This window comes from Enhydra lutris, unplaced genomic scaffold, assembly GCF_002288905.1.
Source record: "Enhydra lutris kenyoni isolate GAN:26980312 unplaced genomic scaffold, ASM228890v2 scaffoldscaffold91, whole genome shotgun sequence".
Lineage (NCBI taxonomy): Eukaryota > Metazoa > Chordata > Mammalia > Carnivora > Mustelidae > Enhydra > Enhydra lutris.
Window position 1 is genome coordinate 3,402,126 of NW_019154175.1, and position 24,668 is coordinate 3,426,793.

At 38.1% G+C, this 24,668-nt stretch overlaps 1 protein-coding gene across 1 annotated transcript in view; it reads right to left on the minus strand.

Annotated features, from left to right (window-relative positions):
* Positions 1-7,000: 7,000 nt before the first annotated feature.
* Positions 7,001-24,668, minus strand: part of LOC111162364 (membrane cofactor protein-like) — a 30,887-nt gene continuing 13,219 nt past the window's right edge. Inside the window, exons 5-10 of the mRNA XM_022526735.1 lie at positions 23,899-24,096; positions 16,310-16,492; positions 13,559-13,606; positions 8,447-8,497; positions 7,901-7,936; positions 7,001-7,396 (exon numbers count right to left, since the gene is read on the minus strand). Of these exons, the coding sequence (XP_022382443.1) occupies positions 7,332-7,396; positions 7,901-7,936; positions 8,447-8,497; positions 13,559-13,606; positions 16,310-16,492; positions 23,899-24,096 (581 nt within the window). The 3' untranslated portion in view covers positions 7,001-7,331. The remainder of the gene's footprint in view (positions 7,397-7,900; positions 7,937-8,446; positions 8,498-13,558; positions 13,607-16,309; positions 16,493-23,898; positions 24,097-24,668) is intronic.

Here is a 24,668-nt window from a genome sequence, read left to right on the forward strand (position 1 = left end):
GGCTCAGTCATTATTGTAAAAATCGGTCTGAGTTAAACCAAATAATAAATACCCTTAACAGAAAAAAAAATGGGAAAACTGTTTCGTCACCAGTAATAAAATACATAAAGTATGTAAATGATTCCAATGGACTTCAGCAAACTCTAGCTTCTCCAGGGATCATGATGTTACCAGAGTAGAGAAAATCGTGCATTTATGAGACGAAAATCACCACCCACATGTGAACACATTAAAGCCAAGCAAATGCATCTGTTTTCCGGACCCACACAGTCATGAGAAGCCAGACATGGCTCAAGCAGTAGCAAAGCACTGGGCAAGGGGTGCGGACTCCCGGATGAGAAAGTCTGGCAGCAAGTGAGTTCTAGAAGGAAATTGAAGGAAACTGAAGGAAAAGGCCCATTTCACATGCCCTGGGGATCCCATTCTATTCCTAGCTGAGACTAAGAACAGACAACCACAGCAGAACCCATTCCGTCCGTGTGGGGCCACGTTCATCAAACAATTCAGAGACATTTGAGGACCTGAAATGTGACGACTTCCACAATGTTTGTGTTTTGGGATGGAGGCTGCAGAAGGGTGACATGTTCCCAAGTCATCACAAGTGCAAGTTTCCACCAAAATCCATTTTATACCAAGTTCCAGCAGCCATCTGGGACGGCCTGTGCCTAGTGCCCTGCTTCCGGAGTTACCCCTAGAAACAGAGCAGTGACTGCTTACACTTTATAGTCTTGTAAGCAAGTTTCTCAGGCAACAACGCTCAGTTTCAGGGAGAAAGGTGATGGGCATCAGGCACTACAAAGAATATAACACAAATCTTTAATTTTTTAAACAGCAACGTAAAGATAAATATTAGCCCACACTCTCTTTCAAAGAATCTCTCTTTCATAGGAATCTTTAAAAAGTCCAATTATCTTAAACAGGAGAAAAACTTTGCTGAGCTTGATGGTGTTTCTTCAAGTTTCAGGAATGTGAGCATCTCCATCGAGTCACCCCCTCTGGTGACTCAGAGTGCAGCCCAGGCCAGCGGCAACATCGCTGGGCGCTCATAATAGACTGAGGATATCTGTCTCCGCACCAGACCTATGACTCAGAATCTGCATTTTAACAAGACCCCAGGTGATTAATGTGCACATGAACGTTAGAGAAGCATTGTTCTAGATTGTAAAGGAGGAAGGTATAACAATCCACATGAGAGAGACTTGAGCTTTGAAACAACATAGAACCTAAAGAGTTTGATAAAATAGTTCAATGTCCTGACGTGAAATAATTTAGAGAATCTAAAATTGATAAAGCTGTTCTAGAATACTGATTTTCTAACGGAGTATGTTCCTGTCATGAAAAGGGTAACATATATCCTAAAATATTCTTCATAAATTAGCTCATTAGGCATTTATGAATTTTCCTTCCCACACTTTTTTTTTTTAAGATTTTTTTTTTTTAATTTACTTGACAGACAGATCACAAGTAGGCAGAGAGGCAGGCAGAGAGAGACAGGAGGAGGAGGCAGGCTCCCTGCTGAGCAGAGAGCCCGATGCGGAACTCGATCCCAGGACCCTGAGATCATGACCTGAGCCGAAGGCAGAGGCTTTAACCACTGAGCCACCCAGGCGCCCCCCCACACTCTTTTTAAAAAAACTCTTTTCCCTCCAAATTATGCTACTATATAAAGGATTAATTACATTGCACCAGTTAAAGATATATTTTTCTGAAAATATTTAAAAATTTTATTATTGCAATATCCTGTTTACAAAGAAAATTTGGATGGTAAGCAGTCAAGTATGGCCTTTTAAAAAAATTGAAAGATAATTGACATAGACCATTGTTTTAGCTTTAGATGATCACATAATAATTTGAGAAATATATATATTGCAAAATAGTCACAATAAGTTTAGTTACCATCCACCACAATACAGTTACAAATATATTGCGGGTGTGTGACAGACACTTTAAAGATATACTCCCTTAGCATCTTTCAAATACGTCATATGGTATTATTAATTATAGTCACCGTTCTGTCAATTATGTCCTCCGCGATGTAGTACATCCTACAAACTGCAAATCTTTTGACCACCTTCACTCAGTTCAACTAACACCCCTTCTCCCCATCCTCCCCCACTCCGCTCCATCTCTGGCACCCACCAAACTTTTCTCTGTATCTATGAGTTCATTTTTTTAAGATTCCACGTATAAGTGATATCATAAAGTATTTGTCCTTCTCTGCTTTATTTCACCTGGCATAATGCTCAAAGGTCCATCCATGTTGTCACAAATGGCAGGATTTCCTTTTCTATGGCTGAATAACATATCATCAGATGATGGAATCTATATAATGGGCTATACAATTATGTATAATATTGCATTATACACTTAAATGTACCACATTCTATAATATATATGTATATAGTATATACACAGACACTATATTTTCATTTTATGGTGTATATATGTACCATATTTTCTTTATCCATTTATTCACTGATGGATATTTAGGTTGTTTTCATGTCTTATTTGTAAATAATGCTGCAATGAACACTGGTGTGCAAGTGTATTTTCAAAACAGTGATATCATCTCCTTCAGATAAATACCTATAAATGGAATTGATGGGTAAGTTATTTCTATTTTTATTTTTTTCAGGAACCTCCATACTATTTTCCATATGGTACACTAATTTACATTCCCACTAATAGGGTACAAGGGTTCCCCTTTCTACTGTCATATCTTTTTGAAGTAGCCATTCTAACAGTTGTGAGATAATATCTCTTGGTGGTTTTGATTTGCATTTCCCTGATGTTTAGTGATGTTGAACATCTTTTCATACACCTGTTGGCAATTTCTATGTCTTCTTTAGAAGAATGTGTATTCACATTGTTTGTCCATTTTTTTAAAAAAAGTGAGGTATAATTTACATATAACACATCAGTTTCGGGTGTACAATATACTTAAATAAGATTTGTACATTTGCAAAATTATAGCCATGAATAAATCTAGTTAGCATCCATCACCATACAGTTATAATTCTTTTCTTATTATGAAAACTTTTAAGGTCTACTCTTAGCAACCTTCAAATATGCAATACAGTATTATTAACCATATTACCATGCGGTGCATTACATTCTGTGACTTATTTGTAACTGGAAGTTTGTACTTTTTTGACCTCCTTCACCCATATCACCCACCCCTGCCACCCGCCTCGGCAACCAGTAATTGGCTCCCTGTATCGAAGAGTTGTGTTTTTGTCTTTTCAAGAGACCACATATAAGTGAGATCATATGCTATTTGTGTTCTCTGTCTTACTGCACTTAGCCAAATGCCCTCGACGTCCATCCATGTTGTCGCAAATAACAAGATTTCCTCCTTTTTTTATGGCTGAATAATATCCCATTGTATATGTACCACTGGTTCATTATCCACTCATCTATTGATGAACATGTAAATCACTAATTCCATTTCACTATGATCTTTTCCCCAGGCTTTATCTTGTTCTTTCATTTGGAACATGTTCCTTTGTTTCTTACGTTTCTTGACCTTGTTGGTTTCTAGGTGTTCGACGAAACAGCTCTCCCAGTCCTAAAGCAGCACCCTGGTGTAGGGATATAACTTATCGTTCAACCCAGCCCTAGCTCTTGGTGGTCTCTCAAACCTTTGGGATTGTCCAAGCTGCCAACTTTGTTCTCAGTGGCTCTCAGGAGTTGAGGGTGTTGTCAAGACTTGTCAGTGTCCAGGAGAGGAAGACCCCAGTCAGCACCTAGGCTGATTGGAAGCCAGTCCCTTGGGTGCCAGCTTAGAAAGCATGCAAATATACCTCCTTCAGGGGAATGCTGGGCACTGGACGCTTCGGGGTGCTCCCTCTGTATGGGGCCCTCTGGCGATAGTCAGTTAAGAGCCATTGCTTTATTTGTTACTGTCCCGCTGACCACCAGGGCTGGTTATCAACGGATATGTCCTCTGGGTAGCAGCCACAAAAGCTGGGGCATCAGCCATGTACACAAGCTCCTTTCCCAGAGACATGTACAACCTGGGGCTGGGCAGAAGGAGAGTTTGAAGAAGGTGCCTGTCAGTCTGCCAGTCTCTGGGGAGGACTGTCTTGGGCTTACCCACGTGTGTCTCATTAGAAGCCTATTCCTTAGGCCATAGCTATGCAGATAAGCTAAAAGGCCTGTCACAGAAAGACTGGGATGACTTCAGTCGGCCACCTCTGTGCTGTGTCCTGGACTGGGCAGCCGGTTAACAACGGTCAGTTTGTTAAAGTCCTGTGTGACCTGCAGATGTAAGCCCCACGGGCCACCTGATAGCTGCGTGGGCTTCTTTCCTGGAGCTGCTGGCAATATGGAGTCCAGCAGAGGGACAGACGAAGACAGCGAGGTGTCTGGAGAGGACCGCAGTCAGCCGTTTTTTAGTTAGAAGCCTGTCCCTCAGGCCTCAGAGACGTGGCTATGCTAATAGGCCACCTTCCAGAAAGACTGGTGGCACATTTCAGTTGGCTGCCTCTGTGCTGTGTCCTGGGCTGTGGCTCGTTAACAGGTCCTTCTCTGTTATGGCCTGTGGGACCTGCAATGTCAGCCTCCCTGGTCACCAGTGCCAGGCAATCAAGCGGTGTTCCCTGGGTGGCAGCTATAAACGCCAAAGCCCTGGATGTGTGCACAAGCTCCCTTCTGAGAGACCCCAGCAGCTGAGAGCAGGCAGAGGGGCGGCAGGAAGATGGGGCCCTCCAGCCTCCATGGGCTTTGAAGAGTATTTCAGCCGGGTCCTAGGTGAGGGTGACATTAGATACCTGCCCTTCAGCCTAAAGCTTTTAAGAGAAGCAAACAGGTCTCTTTCACAGAAAGACCAGGCATTTCAGTCAGCTGCCTCTCCACTGGACCCTGGGGGGTTATCCACACGGCCACTTCAGGAACTGTTTCTTGGTTCGCTATAACCTTATAGACATAAGCCCTATTGGCTTTCAAAGCTAGATGTGTTTGCAGACCCATCTCTCAGGTGTAGGTCTTAAAAGATGGGGTGCCAGATGTGGGGTTCAAACATTTTTCTTCCCACGAAGCTCAGACTTGAGTTCCCGCCTGACCATGTGGGTTACCACGTTTGGGGAGGATTTTATGGTGAGATACTATCTCAGTCTCTCCTACCCATTTTGATGTACATTTTTGTGTTTTTTAAAAGTAGGCTCCATGCGCCATGTGGGGCCTGAATTCACAAGCCCAAGATCAAGAGTCAGATGCCCCACTGACTGAGCCAGTCAGGTGCCCCTTGATGTGGGTTTTTTATCCACCGAATGTGTAGGAGTTCATCAAGTTAGTTTTCAGATTTCTTCCAGAGGGAACAGTTCTGTACGTAGCTGTAGATTCTGTGTGTTTGAGAAGAGATGAGTTCAGGATCCTCTTATGATGCCATCTTAAACCAGAGGCTCAGGTTACAAGACCCATTACTGGCAACTATAGAGAGTTTAAGTAATACTTGCTAAGGACCCAGTAAGTATTTTGACACAGAGAATTTAAGCAAAAAAGGAAAATAAGAAGCAGAAAGCTATTTTGTTTTGCTTTCTCGAGAAGTTATTTCTACACAAAACTTTTGGACTTGTAAAATTATTCCACTATTTCCTTCTCATGCTATTGTGTATATGTACTAAAAAATATACTACTGATTGAGAAATCCAATATGTATATCAAAAAATACAAGATTGAAGATTCAAACAAAGGCACTGTGGTTTAAAAATAATAACCAATAATATAAAAAAGTTTGAGTCCTTTACATGTAAAGAATATACTTTTTTTTTCTTAAAGATTTTATTTATTTATTTGACAGACGGAGAGAGATCACAAGTAGGCAGAGAGGCAGGCAGAGAGAGGAAGGGAAGCAGGCTCCCTGCTGAGCAGAGAGCCCAATGTGGGGCTCCATCCCAGGACCCTGGGATCACGACCTGAGCTGAAGGCAGAGGATTTAACCCACTGAGCCACCCAGACGGCCCTAAAGAATATGCTTTTATATATAGCCTAAACCAGATGATTAATCAAAAGGCAAAATATATCATAAAACCATGAATACCAAGAGCCTTAAAATTATTAGTGTTTTTTTTTTAAAGATTTTATTCATTTAATTTGTCAGAGAGGGAGAGTGAGAGAACACAAGCAGGGTCATCAGCAGGCAGAGGGAGAAGGAGAAGCAGACTCATTGCTGAGCAGAGAGTCTGAGATCATGACCTGAGCTGAAGGCAAACAATGACTGAGCCACCCAGGCATCCCTAAAATGATTAGGTTTGATGTTAGAGCTATTTCCCAAGCTACAGGGAAAGGAAATTACTAAAAATCACTAAAAAATCAGAAATTTCAAAGCACCTAATCTTGGTCTATGCTCCAGGATTTGTTCTAAGTCTCTTACTAAATTGAAAGACATTTCACTAAAATTTTAAGTTTGATGTTTAAAAGCCCTATTCTCGATAGGAGATATGTACTTACACACTTTTTTTTCTATTATAAGCCTCCCGTTTTTTTCAGTTTTATAGATTAAAAACAAAGATAAAGTTAATGAGGTGCCTTGTAAATCATACCCCTCAGTAATGTTAAGTTTAATCCCATCAGTTTTACTGAAACCCGGTAAATTAAGAGAACATAAGAGGGAAATCAAATAGTGCTGTTTTTCCTTCCCTAGTTCAACAAGTATAAATAACAGCTCTACATAAAAACAAATCAAATTGGGTATTTTTTTTTTTTAAGATTTTATTCATCCACTTGACAGACAGAGATCACAAGTAGGCAGAGAGGCAGAGAGAGAGAGGAGGAAGCAGGCTCCCCGCTGAGCAGAGAGCCCGATGCGGGGCTCGATCCCAGGACCCTGGGATCATGACCTGAGCCGAAGGCAGAGGCTTTAACCCACTGAGCCACCCAGGTGCCCCTCAAATTGGGTATTTGAATGAGAACCTACATAGCTTCTTAAAATTACCTAAGTTACCCAGACATATGGAAACTTTCATCATAAAAATTTCAAGGAATACAACTGTCCAAGCCTCCACCGTGGGCGGTTCTAAATTTAATCTTGGCCACTAGTCCAATGTAGGACGCAGGGTAAACCTAGGTCCATGATTTGCTACACAACTTAAATCTCAAATCCCACCAAAACGTTTCTTGCAGCCCTAACAGCTGCAGCCACTCTGCAGCGAGCCCTCTGACTGCAGGGACGGTAAGAGCAGCCCAAGGCTGTTCCAGTAAACACAAGCAAACGGATGAGGCGCTCATGCAGGCACAGTTTCCGAAAACGCGGTATGCGGGACAAACAGAAGTGCTGCACGAAAGGATGTCAAGAGTGAGCAGGACCATGAGTTAGAAGAACATGCTTTTATTTACCCTTTCTCTCCCCTTTGAAAACATCTATACAGGCAGGTGCAAAGTACGGCAAGGCCAACAACTGCAAGAGACCAGGAGACAAAGGACATAAAACTTGGAAAGCTGGGTGTCAAGATTCAAGATTTAGCAGCAGAAATAAGTAAATGCTGGTTGCATTGCAGTTGTTAGAAAATGTTATTTTACTTAAGCACCTATCTATTCATGTTCCCTCTGGACTCTCTTACTATCTAAGGCCCATTCCCTGGAGCCACTGGACTAGTCCACAGGAAGCCAGAGAAGAATCCTTGCTTCGTTTAGAAAATTACCCGAAGCATCTCTGGGATGCAAACTCGTGCCCAATCATCCTGAAAACACATGTAACGTTTAGGGTTTGTGACTAAGCGGACATGTACAGTATAAAAGACTACACATTCGCCAGCAAAACGCAGTGTGTCATACCAAGGTCAGGCTGTTCTAGACTGGTGGACTTCATTTCAAGCTACAGAAACTGAAAAGTCATTTAAAAAATAACGCACTTCTTGCAGTTGCATTTTGATTAAGTGGCACCAACGTTCGGGCTACTTACGAAGAGTAAGAACAATCACAGCGATGATGCCTGCATCTGAGAAAAAAATGAAAACTGTTTGAAGACTGAGCACACAAGGGTCCCAGACGGTAGATGCATTTAATTTTGATCAGATCATCTAACGCCACGTCGGAGAAGTTGCTCCTCAGTCTAGTTTCAGGGTGAGTGCTAGCGTGTCTAGCTCATTCTGATCACAGAATCCTTCTAATCAGATTCCATGGTTAGGATCCATCTTAGGAAACTCTTCACTGGAACCTGACTTTTCATGGCTTTGTGCTGTCGGAGCTGTACCAGGTTACTTCGTAAATTAAAGCTCACCAGGACTATCAGAATTCCCTAGATTAGAGGAAATGACCTATGGGTCTCCATACACAGTACCACTTAGGTTTAGCATGTTAACTGGACTACTAAAATTTAAAACTAGAAATGTCCAATTTTGTGAAACTTGGTTCCTTCCTTAACTACCAATGATTGAAACACAATAGATATGTCCAATCAGAACTCCAAGGCCTCATAATGCAGAGTAATTAGTAGCCAAGATAATACCTAATTCCTCAAAGTCTTCAAGTGTTAGTCGGTCACTGGGCTCGGGATAGCCTAGGGGAAAAAATGGAAATAAGTTAAAAAAGAAAGATAGCCAAAAGCTTTAAGGTCCATAAATTCACTGGTTTTATTTTTTGCTTTTGTATGAAACTACTTTTAATTTCATTTTCCTTAATGGTTATCAATAAAAGTGCTGTCATCAATTATAAATTTATATTTGATGTCATCAACAATATTCTTCCTGTCCACTGATATTTCCTGTGACAATATTCTGTGGTATAGGAAGCAAACTTATCACTACCATAGCCTTAAAATTAGCCTGAATTCAACATGATTCTACTTAAAATTAAAAAAATAGTGGAGGACTTTGAAATAATTTGGAAGCTGATCTGGAATAGAAAGTCTCTTCAACATAACAAAAGCCACTTATGAAAAACCCATCGCCAACATCAAATTTAATGGTGAGGGACTAAAGTTTTTCCCTTAAGACCTGGAACAGGGGGTGCCTGGGTGGCTCAGTCCGTTAAGCAACTGCCTTTGGCTCAGGTCGTGATCCTGGAGTCCCAGGATCAAGTCCCAGGATCGAGTCCCGGGATCGAGTCCCGCACCGGGCTCCCTGCTCAGCAGGGAGTCTGCCTCTCCCTCTGACCCTCTCCCCTCTCATGCTCTCTCTCTCTCTCTCAAATAAATAAATAAATAATCTTAAAAGAAAAAAGATCCGGAACAGGACAGGGTGCCTGTGTTTGCCACTTCTATTCAACATATTTATTGCAAGTTCATATCAGAACTAGTTGAAAAAGAAATAAAAAACATCTAAATTAGGAAGAAATAAAATGACCTCTATTCATAGGTGACACGATCTTTTACATAGAAAACTCTAAAGATTAAACACACACACACACACACACACACACACACAGACCTGGTGGAACTAATAAATGAATTCATTAAAGTTGCAGGATACAAAATCAACATGCAAAAATCAACTGCATTTCTACACACTAACAATCAGCAATCTAAAAAGGAAATTAAGAAAACAATTCCATTTATAATTGAATCAAAAAGAGCAAAAGACTTTGGAATAAACATGACAAAGGAGGTAAAGGGCTTGTTACACTGAAAATTCTAAGCTAAAGCAGAAAGAAATTTAAAAAGACATAAAAAAAGGGAAAGCAATCCCTATGTTTGTGGATTGGGGGACCTACTAAAGTTAAGATGTAAACATGATAAAAAACAATCTACAAATGAAATGCAACCCCTATCAAAATTCTAATGATGCTCTTTGCAGAAAAAGAAAAATCCATCTGAAAATTCATATATAATCTCAAGGGACTAGGAATAGTCAAGGCAACCATGAAAAGAGAAAGAAAAGATGAAAGGACTCATATTTCCTGATTTCAAAACTTACTATAAAGCTACAATAACCAAAACAGAATGGTGCTGGCATAAAGACAGACCTAAAGACAAATGGAACAGAAGCCACAAAATAAACCTTTGGGTATGTTGTAAAGTAATTCTCCACAAGAGTACTGACAAACTTCAGTAGGGAAAGAGCAATCTTTTCCACAAATGGTTTTGAAAACTGGATAACTACATACACAAAAGGATGACTTTTAACCCTTGCCATTCACCAAATATAAAAATTAACTCAAAATGGATCAAAGACCCTAAAAATTTAAAACTATAAAACCCTCAGAAGAAACTAAGACAAACTTGATGATGTGGCACCTGGCAATGATTTATTGAATGTGACACCAAATGCACAGGCAACAAAAGAAAAAAACAGATAACTTAGACTACATCAAACATAAAAAAAATCTGTACATCAAAGGACACTAACAATAGAGTGAAAAAGCAACCAACAGAATGGGAGAAAATATCTGAAACTCGTATAATAAGGGATTAATATCCAAGATATAAAAGGAACTCCTAAAATTCAAAACCAAAACAAAACAAAACAAAAAACACAACACAATCCATCAAAAATGAACAAAGGACTTGAATAGACTTTTCTCCAAAAAAGATATACAGAATGCCAATACGCACAGGAAAAGATGTGCAACACGTTACTAATCGTTAGGGAAATGCAGATAAAAATCACAATGAGATTCTACCTCATATATTACCTAACACACAGTATGATCATTATTTTCATAAAGCAGAAAATAGTTGGTGGGAATACAAGCTGGTGCAGCCACTCTGAGAAACAGTATGGAGGTTCCTCAGAAAGTTGAAAATAGAGCTACCCTACAACCCAGCAGTCGCACTACTGGGTATTTACCATAAAGATACAAACGTAGTGATCTGAAGGGGCACGTGCACCCGAATGTTAATAGAAGCAATGTCCACAATAGCAAAACTATGGAAAGAACCTAGATGTTCACCAACAGATGAATGGATAAAGAAGACGTGGTATATATATATATATATATATATATATGCAATGGAATACTATGCAGCCATCAAAAGAAATGAAATCTTACCATTTGCAATGACATGGATGGAACTAGAGGGTATTATGCTGAGCCAAATAAGTCTATCAGAGAAAGACAATTAGCATATGATCTCCCTGATATGAGGAATTTGCGAGGCAACATGGGGGGGTTTGGAGGGTAGGAAGGAAAAAATGAAACAAGATGGGATCAGGAGGGAGACAAACCATAAGAGACTCTTAATCTCACAAAACAAATTGAGAATTGTCAGGGGGAGGGGGTTAAGGAGAGGGTGGTTGGGTTATGGACATTGGGAAGGGTATGTGCTATGGTGAGTGCTCTGAAGTGTGTAAGACTGATGATTCACAGACCTGTACCCCTGGGGCTAATAATACATTTTATGCTAATAAAAATAAATAAATAAGTAAATGAAAAAAAAAGCAGAAAATAATACGTGTTGGCAGAGGTGAAGAAACTGGAACTCTTGTGCATTGCTGGTGGGAATGTAAAATGTATATCCACTGTGGAAGACAGTACAGTTGTTCCTCAAAAAAGTAAACACAGAATCATCATATAACCAGAAATTCTATTCCTAGGTATACAGTACCCCAAAACTGCTAACAGGGACTCAAAATTGAAAATTTTCTATTTTCAAGTTTACCATTGAAAACAGGATTCAAACATTTGGAAGCCAATATGCAGAGAAACATTACTCAGATTAGCCAAAATGTGGAAACAACCCAGATGTCTATCAACAGATGAATGAATAAACAAAATATACAAAACAATTCATATTATTCTGCCATAAAAAGGAATAAAGTTCTGATCCATGCTACAAGGTGGATGAACCTTGAAAACATTATGCTAAATAAAATGAGGCAGAAATAATTCCATTTCTATGAAGTACCTAGACTAATCAAATTCATAAAGACAGAAAACAGAATTTTTACCAGGGCTGGGTGGTGGAGGGAACTGAGAGTTACTGTTTAAAGACTATAATGTTTTAATTTGAGATGATGAAAACGTTTTGTAGACAGGTAGTAGTGATGGTTACAAACAATGTGGATGATGGGGCGCCTGGGTGGCTCAGTGGTTAAAGCCTCTGCCTTCAGCTCAGGTCATGATCTCAGGGTCCTGGGATCGAGTCCCGCATCGGGCTCTCTGCTCAGCAGGGAGCCTGCCTCCTCCTCTCTCTCTGCCTGCCTCTCTGCCTACTCATGATCTGTCTGTCAAATAAATAAAAAAAAAAAAAAAAGAAAGAAAACAAACAATGTGGATGCAATAATGCCCTGAAATGTATACTAAAACAGTCCAAACATTTCTGAAAAGGAAGTATTCTGCCAGATATTAAAACAGATCATAGAGTGGAAAAAAGTGATTCAGTGCTGTTATGAGAATGGTCAGAGTTCAAGGAAACAGAAAGCTGACTGGAACACCTATGAATTTAATGACAAAAAAATTGGCACTTGAAAACAGTTGGAGAAAGAACAACTTATTCAACAAATGTTACTTTGCCACTGGGTGGGTGTGGGTAGAGGGGAGAGGAACTGGATCTCACTCCAGACACCGTAATGAATTTCAGATGCACTAATGATTTAAATGCAAAGACTGCGATCAGAACTCAGGGTTGAAATGTTTAGGAAGTTGTAGCATGAGGAAGACCTGAAGCTTTTATAAGAAAGACACAACATACATAGCTACTAGAGAAAAGATCATTACATACATTAATCCATCTACCTACTGATGTAAAATTTCTATACATGTAAAAGACCACTAACAGAACAGTTAAATAAATAAATACAGTATACCTTTCAAAGTCATCACTGAAAAGAATAACAGTGAATCTAAATATAATCCCAATATAAAACATTAAGTGGAAAAATTGTAAGTTTCAGAAAAATATATACAATATGATGTCAATTTTGTTTGAGATAAAAGAAAAAATACTCAACTATATGTATAATTACACATCTAAGGAATGCTGATGCACTAATAAACTAATGAGGAGACTTGAGTAAGCAGAGCCCTAAACTATTAACCGTGATTAATTCAGGTAATAGACTAGAGAGAAAGAAGTATAATTCTTTACATGTCTATTTTCATAGTGTTTGAAAATTTACGAAAACATATCCATATACCACTCATGCAACAAAAAGTTATAAAAAGCAATCTAGGGGCACCTGGGTGGCTCAGTCAGTTAACCGCCTGCCTTTTGCTGAGGTCATGATCTGGGGGTCCTGATGGAGCCCCGGGTCAGGCTCTCTGCTAAGCTCCCTGCTTTTCCCTCTCCCTCTGCTCCTCCCCTCTCCTCATGCACTCTCTTTCCCTCTCCCTCAAATAAATAGATAAAATCTTTTATAAAAGCAATCTATAATTAGTAGCATACAATAAACAATCTTAAAAGAAACTGACTAGTGAAAAGGCCAAAAAACCCCTGAAAGAATGTTCACTTCATATGAAAAAGGCTTTAACTTAAAATGAGCTCTCACAAATCAACAAGAGAAATATTTTAGAAACCTAATTTTTAAAAAATGAGCAAAAGTTATGGATAAATCAATGTAGAACAAAAAAAGTTCAGCTTCATTGATAAATTCTAGAAATGCAAATTAGAACAAGACATAACTTTGTACTCATCACCTTATCAAGTTGTTAACAATAAAAGCAAGAGAAAGAATTAGTGTACCTGGGTACTTTGAAACTGGAGGTTTGGTTGGATAAGTAGGTTTGAAACCTGGAAAAATAAATTTGATTCAATTCACCAGCCTTATCATTATAAAATTATGGATTTAATATTAATTTCTTATTTTTTATTTCTTAAAAACATCCATTATTTCTCAAAATGAAAAACACACCTGCTTTCCAAACTTTGGAATTCTACTTCTGGGAATTTAACTTAATACATATTTGCACAAGTACATAAGCATGCATATATATAAGAATGTCCACCAAAACCTTGTGTTTTATACGGAAATCCTAGAAGTTAACTGATAGTAAATTATAAAAATAATGTGCTCAGAGTAAACACACATATCTTAAAAAAAAATACCATCCAGGTAGTATCATACTACATAAGAAGTTGTATCTTTTTCTTATCTGCCTAGTATTTCTTGGGCCTTTTAAAAAATATTTGCACATTTAGTTCTGCCTTAACACCATTATATGTTGCTGACGCTTTTGATATAGTCTTTTTCTAACCAATGATAAAAAATGATTAACAATCCCCTAGGGAGTTTTGATTTTATTTTTTTAAAAGATCCCTATAGTTTCTCTTCACAAGCTTTTTCTCACAATTCTTTCAAAAACTAAACTCTAGGGGCACCTGAGTGGCTCAGTCAGTTAAGTGTCTGCCTTTGGCTCAGGTCATGATCTCAGGGTCCTGGGATCTTACCCACATCAGGCTCTTTGCTTTGAGGGGACCCTGCTTTTCCCTCTTTCTCTGACCCTTCCCCCACTTGTGATTTCTTTCTCTCAAATACATAAATAAAATCTTAAAAAAAAACAACCTAAACTCTATCAGTGTTTTATAAACTCTTTCTGAAATGCTTATACTTCAACTCCTTCAAAAGAGCATCTCAACAAACACCGCACCACAGTGTATATGTCCACCAGGCCCATGTGAGTAAACATGAATGGGTCAAGGAGTATAAATTTCATATGCAATCTTATCAGTCCACCAAAAATGTATTTCTTTCCCTCCAAACCTCACAGCACTCAACTAAAGTACACAAGGAGGCTATCAGGTACTAGGTTTATAGGAATTATAAAAAGAAGTATTCTCATTACCATGTTAATATGCATAATTCTCCCAAATCCTTTAAAATAGTATGGCCATAGGAAATATATAAACAAATTAAAAGCCAGTATTCATGATCTGTTTGAGTTCAACACCTCCATGAAATCGTAAAGTCCACCAAATGAGGTGACTTGAATAAGCAGAGCCAAACTAGGACCCTGATGAGGTCAGCCCAGGCTAATGCTCTTCCCACTATTCTGTTGTCTTGTGTTTTCTGAGACAGAGAGAGGCCAGAGAGAGCAGCCCTCAAATCAGGAAGATATTTCCTTCCATTAGAGCAAAATCAGCTTTCAAGTCTTACGTAGAGTAGCTGACAAGTAGTCCCTGCAACAAATCCTCCATTTCATTTTAATGAAGAACGATTTTTCCTGCCTTTTGGTTGCTTTGAAATTTAGGTTCAATTGCCAAATAAAAACACCTAATAAAAACAAAAACAATAATTGTATGAAGCGGCAAGGGCTGGGGATGAGGGAAGACATTCAGGCCTTTTTCTGGAGATAGCAGAAATTTCCCAGTTTAAATTATGCTACATAGAAACAAAAACAAAAACAAAACCAAAATACTAAACTGGATGCAGTCCAGCAACTGAGACATAGTCCTGCATCAGGAAGACACTCTAAAGGAGCCAACAGATCACCTTTAAAAGGAATAAAACAGCAAAGTCAATGACATGTTAAAAAATAGAAGCCATAGGGGTACCTGGGTGGCTCAGTGGGTTAAAGCCTCTGCCTTCAGCTCAGGTCATGATCCCAGACTCCTGGGATCAAGCCCCACATGGGGCTCTCTGCTCAGCTGGGATCCTGCTTCCATCTCTCTCTCTCTCTCTGCCTGCCTCTCTGCCTACTTGTCATCTCTGTCTGTCAAATAACTAACTAAATAAATAAATCTTAAAAATAAAATAGAAGCCATAGACCTTCCTCTTCACTAGTATTAATTTGAGTGATGCTGTAAGTCATATGAGCTACCCTTAGAAGTTTCCTATATGCCAGGCACTGTGCTAAGTGCTAAATGTATCCCATTTTCACTTTATGTAACTTGCCCAAGTTTACATACATTTTGATATCTGCGAACTATGCCAGATAGTTTTAGAGTAACTATATATAACAACCAAAATGGCTATAAACATGTCCTTCATCCTTTCGTTACTAACAATGATGAATGAATATAAATCAAACAACAGTAAAGGATTCTTTGTTAAATATACGCAGGAAAGGACTAATCTGAATGACTCAAAGTTGGAGGTTTTACATTGGGAGAAACTGATACTGAAAAACCAAATAACATAGAATCAACTACTTGGGCATTACCGCTGTCATTTATATGAATTATGCCTTTCATTCTTGACTTATTCATGTAAAAATTCTCATGCTTCAATTGACTCTAAAAGTGGTCGCTGTGCATTCTTTAAAATACTACCCAAGAGAAACTTATATACCCGTGTGATGTACATGATCTGTTAAGACCTGAAAACATACAAAATCACAACACAGAAATCATCTCATGCCTCCATCATGGGAATAAACACAAGACAGAGTTAAATACTAAAATTTCTTCTTTTCAAGGACTCAATGTCATTGATATTGAATGATGCCAAAGAAATAATAAAAGCTAACACAAAAAGATGGAAAAAGACATTTGTACCTCTGATACATTTTGGCATCGCAGGCTCCCAAGTACTATTCCCACCACAGAATACTGGGTTGCTGCCATTCAGATAGAAGCCTGGGAAGCATTCAAATAGAACCGTAGCTTGGTAGGAATATTTGTTGTTGATTCCTGATACCATTCTTCCATGTTCAAGTACTGGATATTCACATTTGACCACTGAAAAATGGAGAAATTAATGGAAAGCTGCTTGAACACAGGAGCAGAAAAAATAGCACAAGGTAATAATTTCCATCAGGAAGAAACATACAAGGAATAAAAGCGCAGGTGTTAATTAAAAGGAAAAAAAAACCCACCAAATAAACCTGTATGCATATATATATTTTAGCTCTTGGGAGACAGATTTAGAGAAATCCAATAACTTTTTTCCACCTAAAAAAGACTGGCATTACAGTTTATTGGCTTTCCTACACTTTTTTCCCATTACTGATAAGGTTTGAGAAAGGCCTGACCACCACATACAAATCTGGGGTAAGTTCAAGAGCAACTTTTAATGTTCTTTGCCCTAGGGGTTTTTTTCAAGGTCATGTTGACACTGATTGCAGTAGCCTGGTTTTCTAGAAAGGTAGGAAACACCTTCTGAGAAGGCAATACTTGAGCTCAAAGTTAAAAGTTGAAAAGCAGGCAGCCATGCAAAGAGAGGCAAAAAGGAAGTTCTCAGGTAGCAATAACATACACAAATGGAATGTTCAAGAAATGCAAAGGCCAATGGAGTTAGGGCAGCGTTTTCCAAACATCTTGGCCGGCAATCCAGAGATCAAACAACACACTTCTTGCTGTATACCAGTATATGAGCACACAGGCCTGAAATACAAGTTAGCCTCATACCGGAGGACTCTGCTAGTTCCCATTCTACTCTCCCTCTTAAGAAGTACACACGGCTCATGACCTCATAGATTGATTTCAGAATCGACTCATGGGCTTGGGAGAATTTGGAAACAAAACCACAGGGCTGAGCAGTGAGTACGACAGAACATGCTATGATATTAAATACGAGCAGTAGATAAGGGCCGGAGAGTGGACAGCCTTTTCAACCAGAGGACTGCTCTTCCTCTGTTCCCAGGGATTCTGACTTTCCAGCAGCTGTCCTTTCCCTTCAGCCCGAGGAACTTCCGGTAGCAATTCCTATAGTGCAGGTCGGCTCGTGATTCTCCGGGCTTGGGTTTAGCTCCAAAGGTGTCCTTTCCTCACCTTCTGATTTGAAAGATTTCCCCTTGATGGAGAATTCTAGATGAAACGCTGTGGGGTTTTTCCAGCAGCCTAGCAGATACTGTCTTCCAGTCTCCAGCGTTCCTCAGGACAAGTCAGCTGTCACTCTTACTCCAGGCGATGGTGGGGGGTGGGGAGGACAGTGTGACATGTGTTTATTCTCCCCTCTCCCTGATTGCTTTTCCTTGTACACCTTTTGTTTTCAGTCACTTGACCCTGGGGGGGTTCTTGGTAAATGAAAACAACGTATTTGTCCTGCTGGGGTCACTGACTTTCTTGGTTCTGTGAGGTTATTGTTTGGGGACAAATGTGATTAATATCTGGCCCATGTTTATTCAAATTGGTGTCTACCCTGTTCTTTCTCCGCTTTCTGACGCTCCAACAGCCTGTATGTTTCACTTCTTGCTACTCTTCCACAGGTCTGTAAGTCTCTCTCTCTTTCTAGTATTTCTTTTCAAATCCTGTTCTCCTGACTTCAGGTTCACCGATTTTTGCGCCGTTGTGCCAGATGGCTGTTAGTGGCCATAATGGCCAAATGTGTCGGCTAGACACAATTTCCATACAGTAAAACTCATCCTTTTAAGAATACAGCTGTATTAGGGCTGACAAATGCAAATAATCATGTAATTACCACAATAAAGACACAGACAAGTTCCATTACCCCCCAAAACATCCTCATGCCACTCTGTAATCGACCCTACACATCCCCACACAATCACCTTCACCATCAGCCAAACACTGATCTGTTTTCTATCTCTGTACAGTTGCTTCTCCAGAATGTCATAATGGGATCGCAGCCTCTGACTCTGGCTTATTTCACTCAGCATAATGCATCTGAGAGTCATTCGTGCTGCTGCATGGATTGGAGCTCACTCCTTTTTATTGCTGAGTCGCATTCTGCCATCTGGATGTACCACAGCTGCTAATCCATTTCACCAGTTGAAGGACAAGTGGGTTGTTCCCAATTTGGGGTGATTATAACTAAGGCAGCTGAACATTCTTATAAAGGTTCCTATATGCACGTTTTCATTTTACTTGGATTGATGAACTATATGGTAAGTGTACGTTTAACTTTACAATAAATGAACAAATGGGTTCCAAGTGGTCATACCACTTTGTATTCTTACCAGCGATGTACGAAAGTTCCAATTGCTCTATACCACTGCTGGTATTTGGTATTAGTCATTTGTTTTTAATTTCAGTCATTCTAATAGGTGTTTAGTGGTATCTATTTGTGGTTTTAAATTACATTTCTATAACTTCTAATTATATTGAGAAACTTTTCATGTACTTTTTTGCCACCCATATATCATGTTTACTGAAATGGGTCTACTCAAATATTTTTTTTATTTTTTAAAAATTGCTTTGTTTTCTATCTATTGAGCTTTGAGAATTCTTTATGTATCATAGTTAGAAGTCCATTATTAGATATGTGCTTTGCAAATATTTTCTCCCAGTCTATGTTCATTTTTTCCCATTCTTTTAACACTTCTTTTGTAGACCAGAAGTTTTGAGTTTGGAACATCCAATTTTTTTTTTTTCTTTAGAAGATCACACTTTATAGATTGTATTTAAGAAATCTTTGACTAGGTCACAAATATCTTGTTTGTTTTCTTGCAAAAGTCTTACAGTTTTACGTTTTACATGTAAATCTGTGGTCCAATTTTCCCCCTAAATTTTATTAATTTTTTAAAAGATTTTATTTATTAAAAGATATTTTTATAAGATTTTTTTTTATAAGATATTACTTATTATTAGGGAGCAAGTGAGCACAAGAAGGGGAGAGTGGCAGAGGGAAAGGGAGAAGCAGGCTCCCTGCTGAGCAGGGAGACCTATGTGGGACTCAGTCCCAGGACCCTGGGATCACGACCTGGGCTTAAGGCAGATGCTTAACCGACTAAGCCACCCAAGTGCCCCAATTTTATTAATTTTTAAGAATTTTAAAATTTGAGTATAGTTGACACATGTTAGTTTCAGGAGTATAACATAGCGATTTACCATCTCTACATGTTATGCTAGACTCACAAGTGTAGCTACCACTTGTCACCATACAATATTTTTGACTACATTTCCTATGCCATATTTTTATTTTCATGATTTATTCATTCTATAGTGGGAAGTCTGTATCCCTCCACTCCCCTTCACCGATTTTTTTCATCTCCCACCTTTCTTTCCTCTGGCGATCATCAGTTTGTTCTATTTATAGGTCTGCTTTCATTTTTGTTTTTTTTTTGATTTTTTTGTTTAGATTCCACATATGAGTGAAATCATATGGTATTTTTCTGTCTCAGTCTAACTTATTCCACTTAGCATAGTACCCTCTAGGTCTATCTGTGTTTTTGCAAATGGCAAAAAATCTCATCTTTTATGGCTGTGTAATACTCGTGTGTGTGTGTGTATGTGCGCGCACGCACACGCATGTGTATCATAGCTTCTTTAGACATTCATCTATTCACGGCCATTTAAGTTGCTTCTGTATCTTAACTATTGTAAATAATGCTGCAATAAATAGGAGTGCATATCTTTTCAAATTAGTGTTTTTGTTTTCTTTAGGTAAATGCCCAGTAGTGGAATTATTGAATCTCTATGATCCATTTTGAATAAACTTTGGCTTGTGTTGCTAACTTTGGTCAAGGTTTTTTTGTTTTTTCATTTTTGTTTTTGTTTTTTGGTATATGGATGTCTAATTGTGCTATACCATTTGTTAAAAACATTATTGTTTTTCCACTGAATTGTTTATATACCTGTACAGTTGAAGAAAATCAACTGGATATGTTGGCAAGCATTTAATTCTGGATTCAGTATACCATTCCCCACTACTCTATATGCCTATCCTTTCACCTTTAGCACATTGTCTTGATTATATGCCTTAAGTATATTTTACATAGTCTTAACATCAGGTAGAGTGAATCCACCAATTTTTTTCAAAATTGTTTTCACCATTCTAGTTATTTTGTCTTCCTGTATAAAGTTTAGAATCAGTTTAACTTATACAAAAAGTTCTTCTGGGATTTTTTATTGGGATTGTGCTGAGTTTAGATAAATTACAGAGAACTGATTATTATATTGAATCTTCCAAACCATAACTAACATATATCCCTCCATTTATTAAGGTTTTCTTTAATTTCCTTTATTGGTGCTTAGTAGGTTTTAGCCTTAAAAATCTTTCATATATATTGTTAGATTTATACTCAAGTATTTCATGTTTTGGAGAAACTGTAAATACTTTACAAATTTCTATTTCTAATGGTTTATTGCTAGTATATAGACATATAACTGTCTTCTGTGTTGATCTTATATTTTGCAACCTTGTTAAAACTTCAGTCTTTGGAATCTTCTACACAGACAATTGGGTCATAAGTGAACAGAGACTTTATTTGTTACTTTCCAATATGTATGCCTAATTCTTTCTTTTGCTTTGCTGTAGTAGCTGGGACATGCTGTACAATGCTGGATAGAGTGGTGAGAGTGGCTTTCCTTCTCTTGTTCCTACCATGAGGGAAATTAGTCTTTTACCATTAGATAAAATGTTAGCTCTGAGATTTTTGTTGATGATGAGAAAATTTCTTCCTTTCTATTCTAGTTGAGAAATTTCATCCTGAAAAAGATAAATTCTGTCAGGTGCTTTTTAAAAAATATTTATTAAAAGGATTGTGGTTTTTTTCTTATTTATAGTCTCTTGATATAGTAAATGACACTGATTAATTTTTAAATGTGAACCAATCTTGCATTTATGGGATAAATCTCACTTTGCTATGACGTATTATTATTATTATTATATATGGCAGGATTTGTTTTGTTGCTATTTTGAGAAGTTTTGGTTCTATGTTCATTAAGACATTGTTTGTAATTTTCTTGCAAAGTTTTTGTCTGGTTTTTGCATTAGGATAATGTTGTTCTCAGAAATGAGTTAAGAAGTATTCTCTCCTCCTAAATGTTTTCAGGAGTTTGCGTAGAGCTACTGTTACTTGTTCTTGATATGTTTGTTAGAATTTTCCAGGGAGGCCATCCGGCAGTGCTATTCTCATTGTGGGGAGGTTTTTAACTAAAAATTCTATTTCTTTAATAGATTTAAGACTATTCAGGGGGGCGCCTGGGTGGCTCAGTGGGTTAAGCCGCTGCCTTCGGCTCAGGTCATGATCTCAGGGTCCTGGGATCGAGTCCCGCATCGGGCTCTCTGCTCAGCAGGGAGCCTGCTTCTCTCCCTCTCTCTCTGCCTGCCTCTCTGTCTACTTGTGATCTCTCTCTGTCAAAGAAATAAAAAAAATCTTTAAAAAAAAAAAAAAGACTATTCAGGGATGCCTGGGTGGCTTAGTAGGTAAAGCATGTGACTCATGATCTCAGAGTTGTGAGTTCAAGCCCCATATTGGGCATAGCCCCATATGGGCAAAAAGAAGATGACTTACCAGGTTATGTATATCTCTGGGCGAGCCTTGGTTGGTATTTTGTGTCTTCCAAGGAATTTGTCAATTTCAAATATAAGTTATCATATTTATAAGCACAAAAGTTGCTTTCATAATATTCCCGTATTATCCCTTAAATGTCTGTAGGATATTTAGTGTTGTCCTCTTTTTCATTCCTGATATTGGTAAAGTATATTCCTTTTTTTTTTTCTTTCAGTCTGGCTATAACTTTATCTATTTTACTGATTTTTCTCCAAGAACCAGGAGTTGGTTTCATTAATTTTCTCTTTTCAATTTCATTGATTTACTTCTACTGATATTATCTCCTTTGTCTCCTTGTTTTGAGTTTAATCTGCTCTTCTTTTTTAGAATAGATTATTGGGGTGCCTGGGTGGCTCAGTGGGTTAAGCCTCTGCCTTCAGCTCAGGTCATGATCCCAGGGTCCTTGGATCAAGCCCACATCGGACTCTCCGCTCGGCAGGGAGCCTGCTTCCTCCTCTCTCTCTGCCTGCCTCTCTGCCTACTTGTAGTCTCTGTCAAGTGGCTGAATAAAATCTTAAAAAATAAAGAAAGAAATAAATAAAAAGAAGAATAGATTATTGAGACTTCTGTTTTTCTAACATAACTATTTCATTTCATAAATTTTCTTCTAAGCAATGTTTCTGATGTGTCAAATTTGATATTTTGATATGCCATATTTTCATTTTTATTCAATTCAAAATACTTTCTAAATTCTCTCGTGAATTCTTCTTTGACTCAGGGGTTGGTCAGAAGTGTCTTGCATAATTATCAAATATTTGAAGGTTTTCTAGGTTATCTGTTTTATTTCTACATTCGTTCCATTGTAATCAGTTAATATATTCTTTTTTTAATCATTTTTTAAATTTATTTTTAGCATAACAGTATTCATTGTTTTTGTACCACACCCAGTGCTCCATGCAATCCGTGCCCTCTCTAATACCCACCACCTGGTTCCCCCAACCTCCCACCACCCCCCCACCTCTTCAAACCCTTCAAATTGTTTTTCAGAGTCCATAGTCTCTCATTGTTCACCTCCCCTTCCAATTTCCCCCAACTCCCTTCTCCTAACTCCCCATGTCCTCCATGCTATTTGTTATGCTCCACAAATAAGTGAAACCATATGATAATTGACTCTCTCTGCTTGACTTAATATATTCTGAATAATTTCAATTATTTGAAATTTGTTAAAAATTGTCATGCCCATTTTAGAGAATGTTCTATATGGACTTGAAAAGAGTAAATATTTTGGGGTGCCTGGAATCAGGTCATGATCTTGGGGTCCTGAGATGGAGCCCCATATCAGGCTCCCTGCTCAGTGGGGAGCCTGCTTCTCCCTCTCCCTACCCCACCCATGATCCTTCTCTCTCTCTGTAATAAATAAATAAAATCTTTTAAAAAGAGGGAAAAAAAGAGTAAATATTTTGCTGCTATTCAGTTCTCCCTTTCTTCTAAGAGTCAAATCCCCTCTAGTGCCTCTCTGTTTGTGATTACTCTTCATTGTTAATATTGTTTTTTTAAATATGTTTTGTCCAGAGCTTTTCAATCTTGTTGGTTAGAGGGTTCATCTTTTACAATTTATTCTGTAGCCAGAACTCTCAGATATCTTGTAGTATAAAAAAATATTTTCTTATTTTTAACCCAGTAGGTGTTGAATTTTTGGGTTCTTTCAAGAAAAAAATTCATAATTCATGCATATACATAGTAGATCACCATGTATGAACTAGAATGCTGAGAACAGGTGGGATGAGGAGCAGGGAACTCTGTAACTAGAACTGATTTCACTTGAACCTGTATTAATCTACAAGGGAAGTCAATTTAACAGGAAGAGGAAGCACATACACACTGTTTTGTTTACTTACAGATAAAACTATTTACAAAATTCCAAGTTCAAGATTTACAAATGAAGAAGGAAATAAATGGAAATATCATTACCTTTACACTGAGGAGGGCTACTACTCCACTTGTTATTGTCAATACAAATAAGTTTGCTGTCTCCAACAAGGGAAAATTCATCTGGTCCATTTGAAGGATTACAAGTAAAAGTAATCAATTCATTATATTCAAATAGAGTTCTGTGACTATTGCTGTATTTTCCATTTTTTATTCTTTTAGGTGGATTACAGTAAATCTCTTAAAAAGGAAATAAAAAGAGGAAATAAAGGGCAAAAGGAAAAGTGTTAAGAAAGCAATATAAAGTCTTACAAACTACCTTCAGTAAATTCATTAACAATTTCTATAAGCTAGCTGTGAATCTAGTACCTATTTAGGCTTCTATGAGAAAATGAATGATCCCAAATTCAAACCACGCACAAATAAACTTTCAAAACACAAAACTCATTTTCTTGAATACCTAAATGAAATACCTATTATTACTTTATAAGGCCATGCTAAGTTTTGTTCTGGTCACCATAAAATGTCCTGAAATTTTAATGAGAAGACATGCTTGTGATTAAAAATAAAATTCACTGCTAGTTGAGAAACTCTTTAAATATATCTATTTGCAAATTACACACACACACACACACACACACACACACACATGCTGAATGAGTGATTTACATGAGTGAATCACTCAATTCACATGAGTGAATCAATTCACATGAGTGAATCACTCAAATGAGTGATTCACAATAATGCCAAGATACTGTCTTTCTTCACTTTCATCCTTATGAACATACAGTGAAATTTTCCAAGGCTACAAA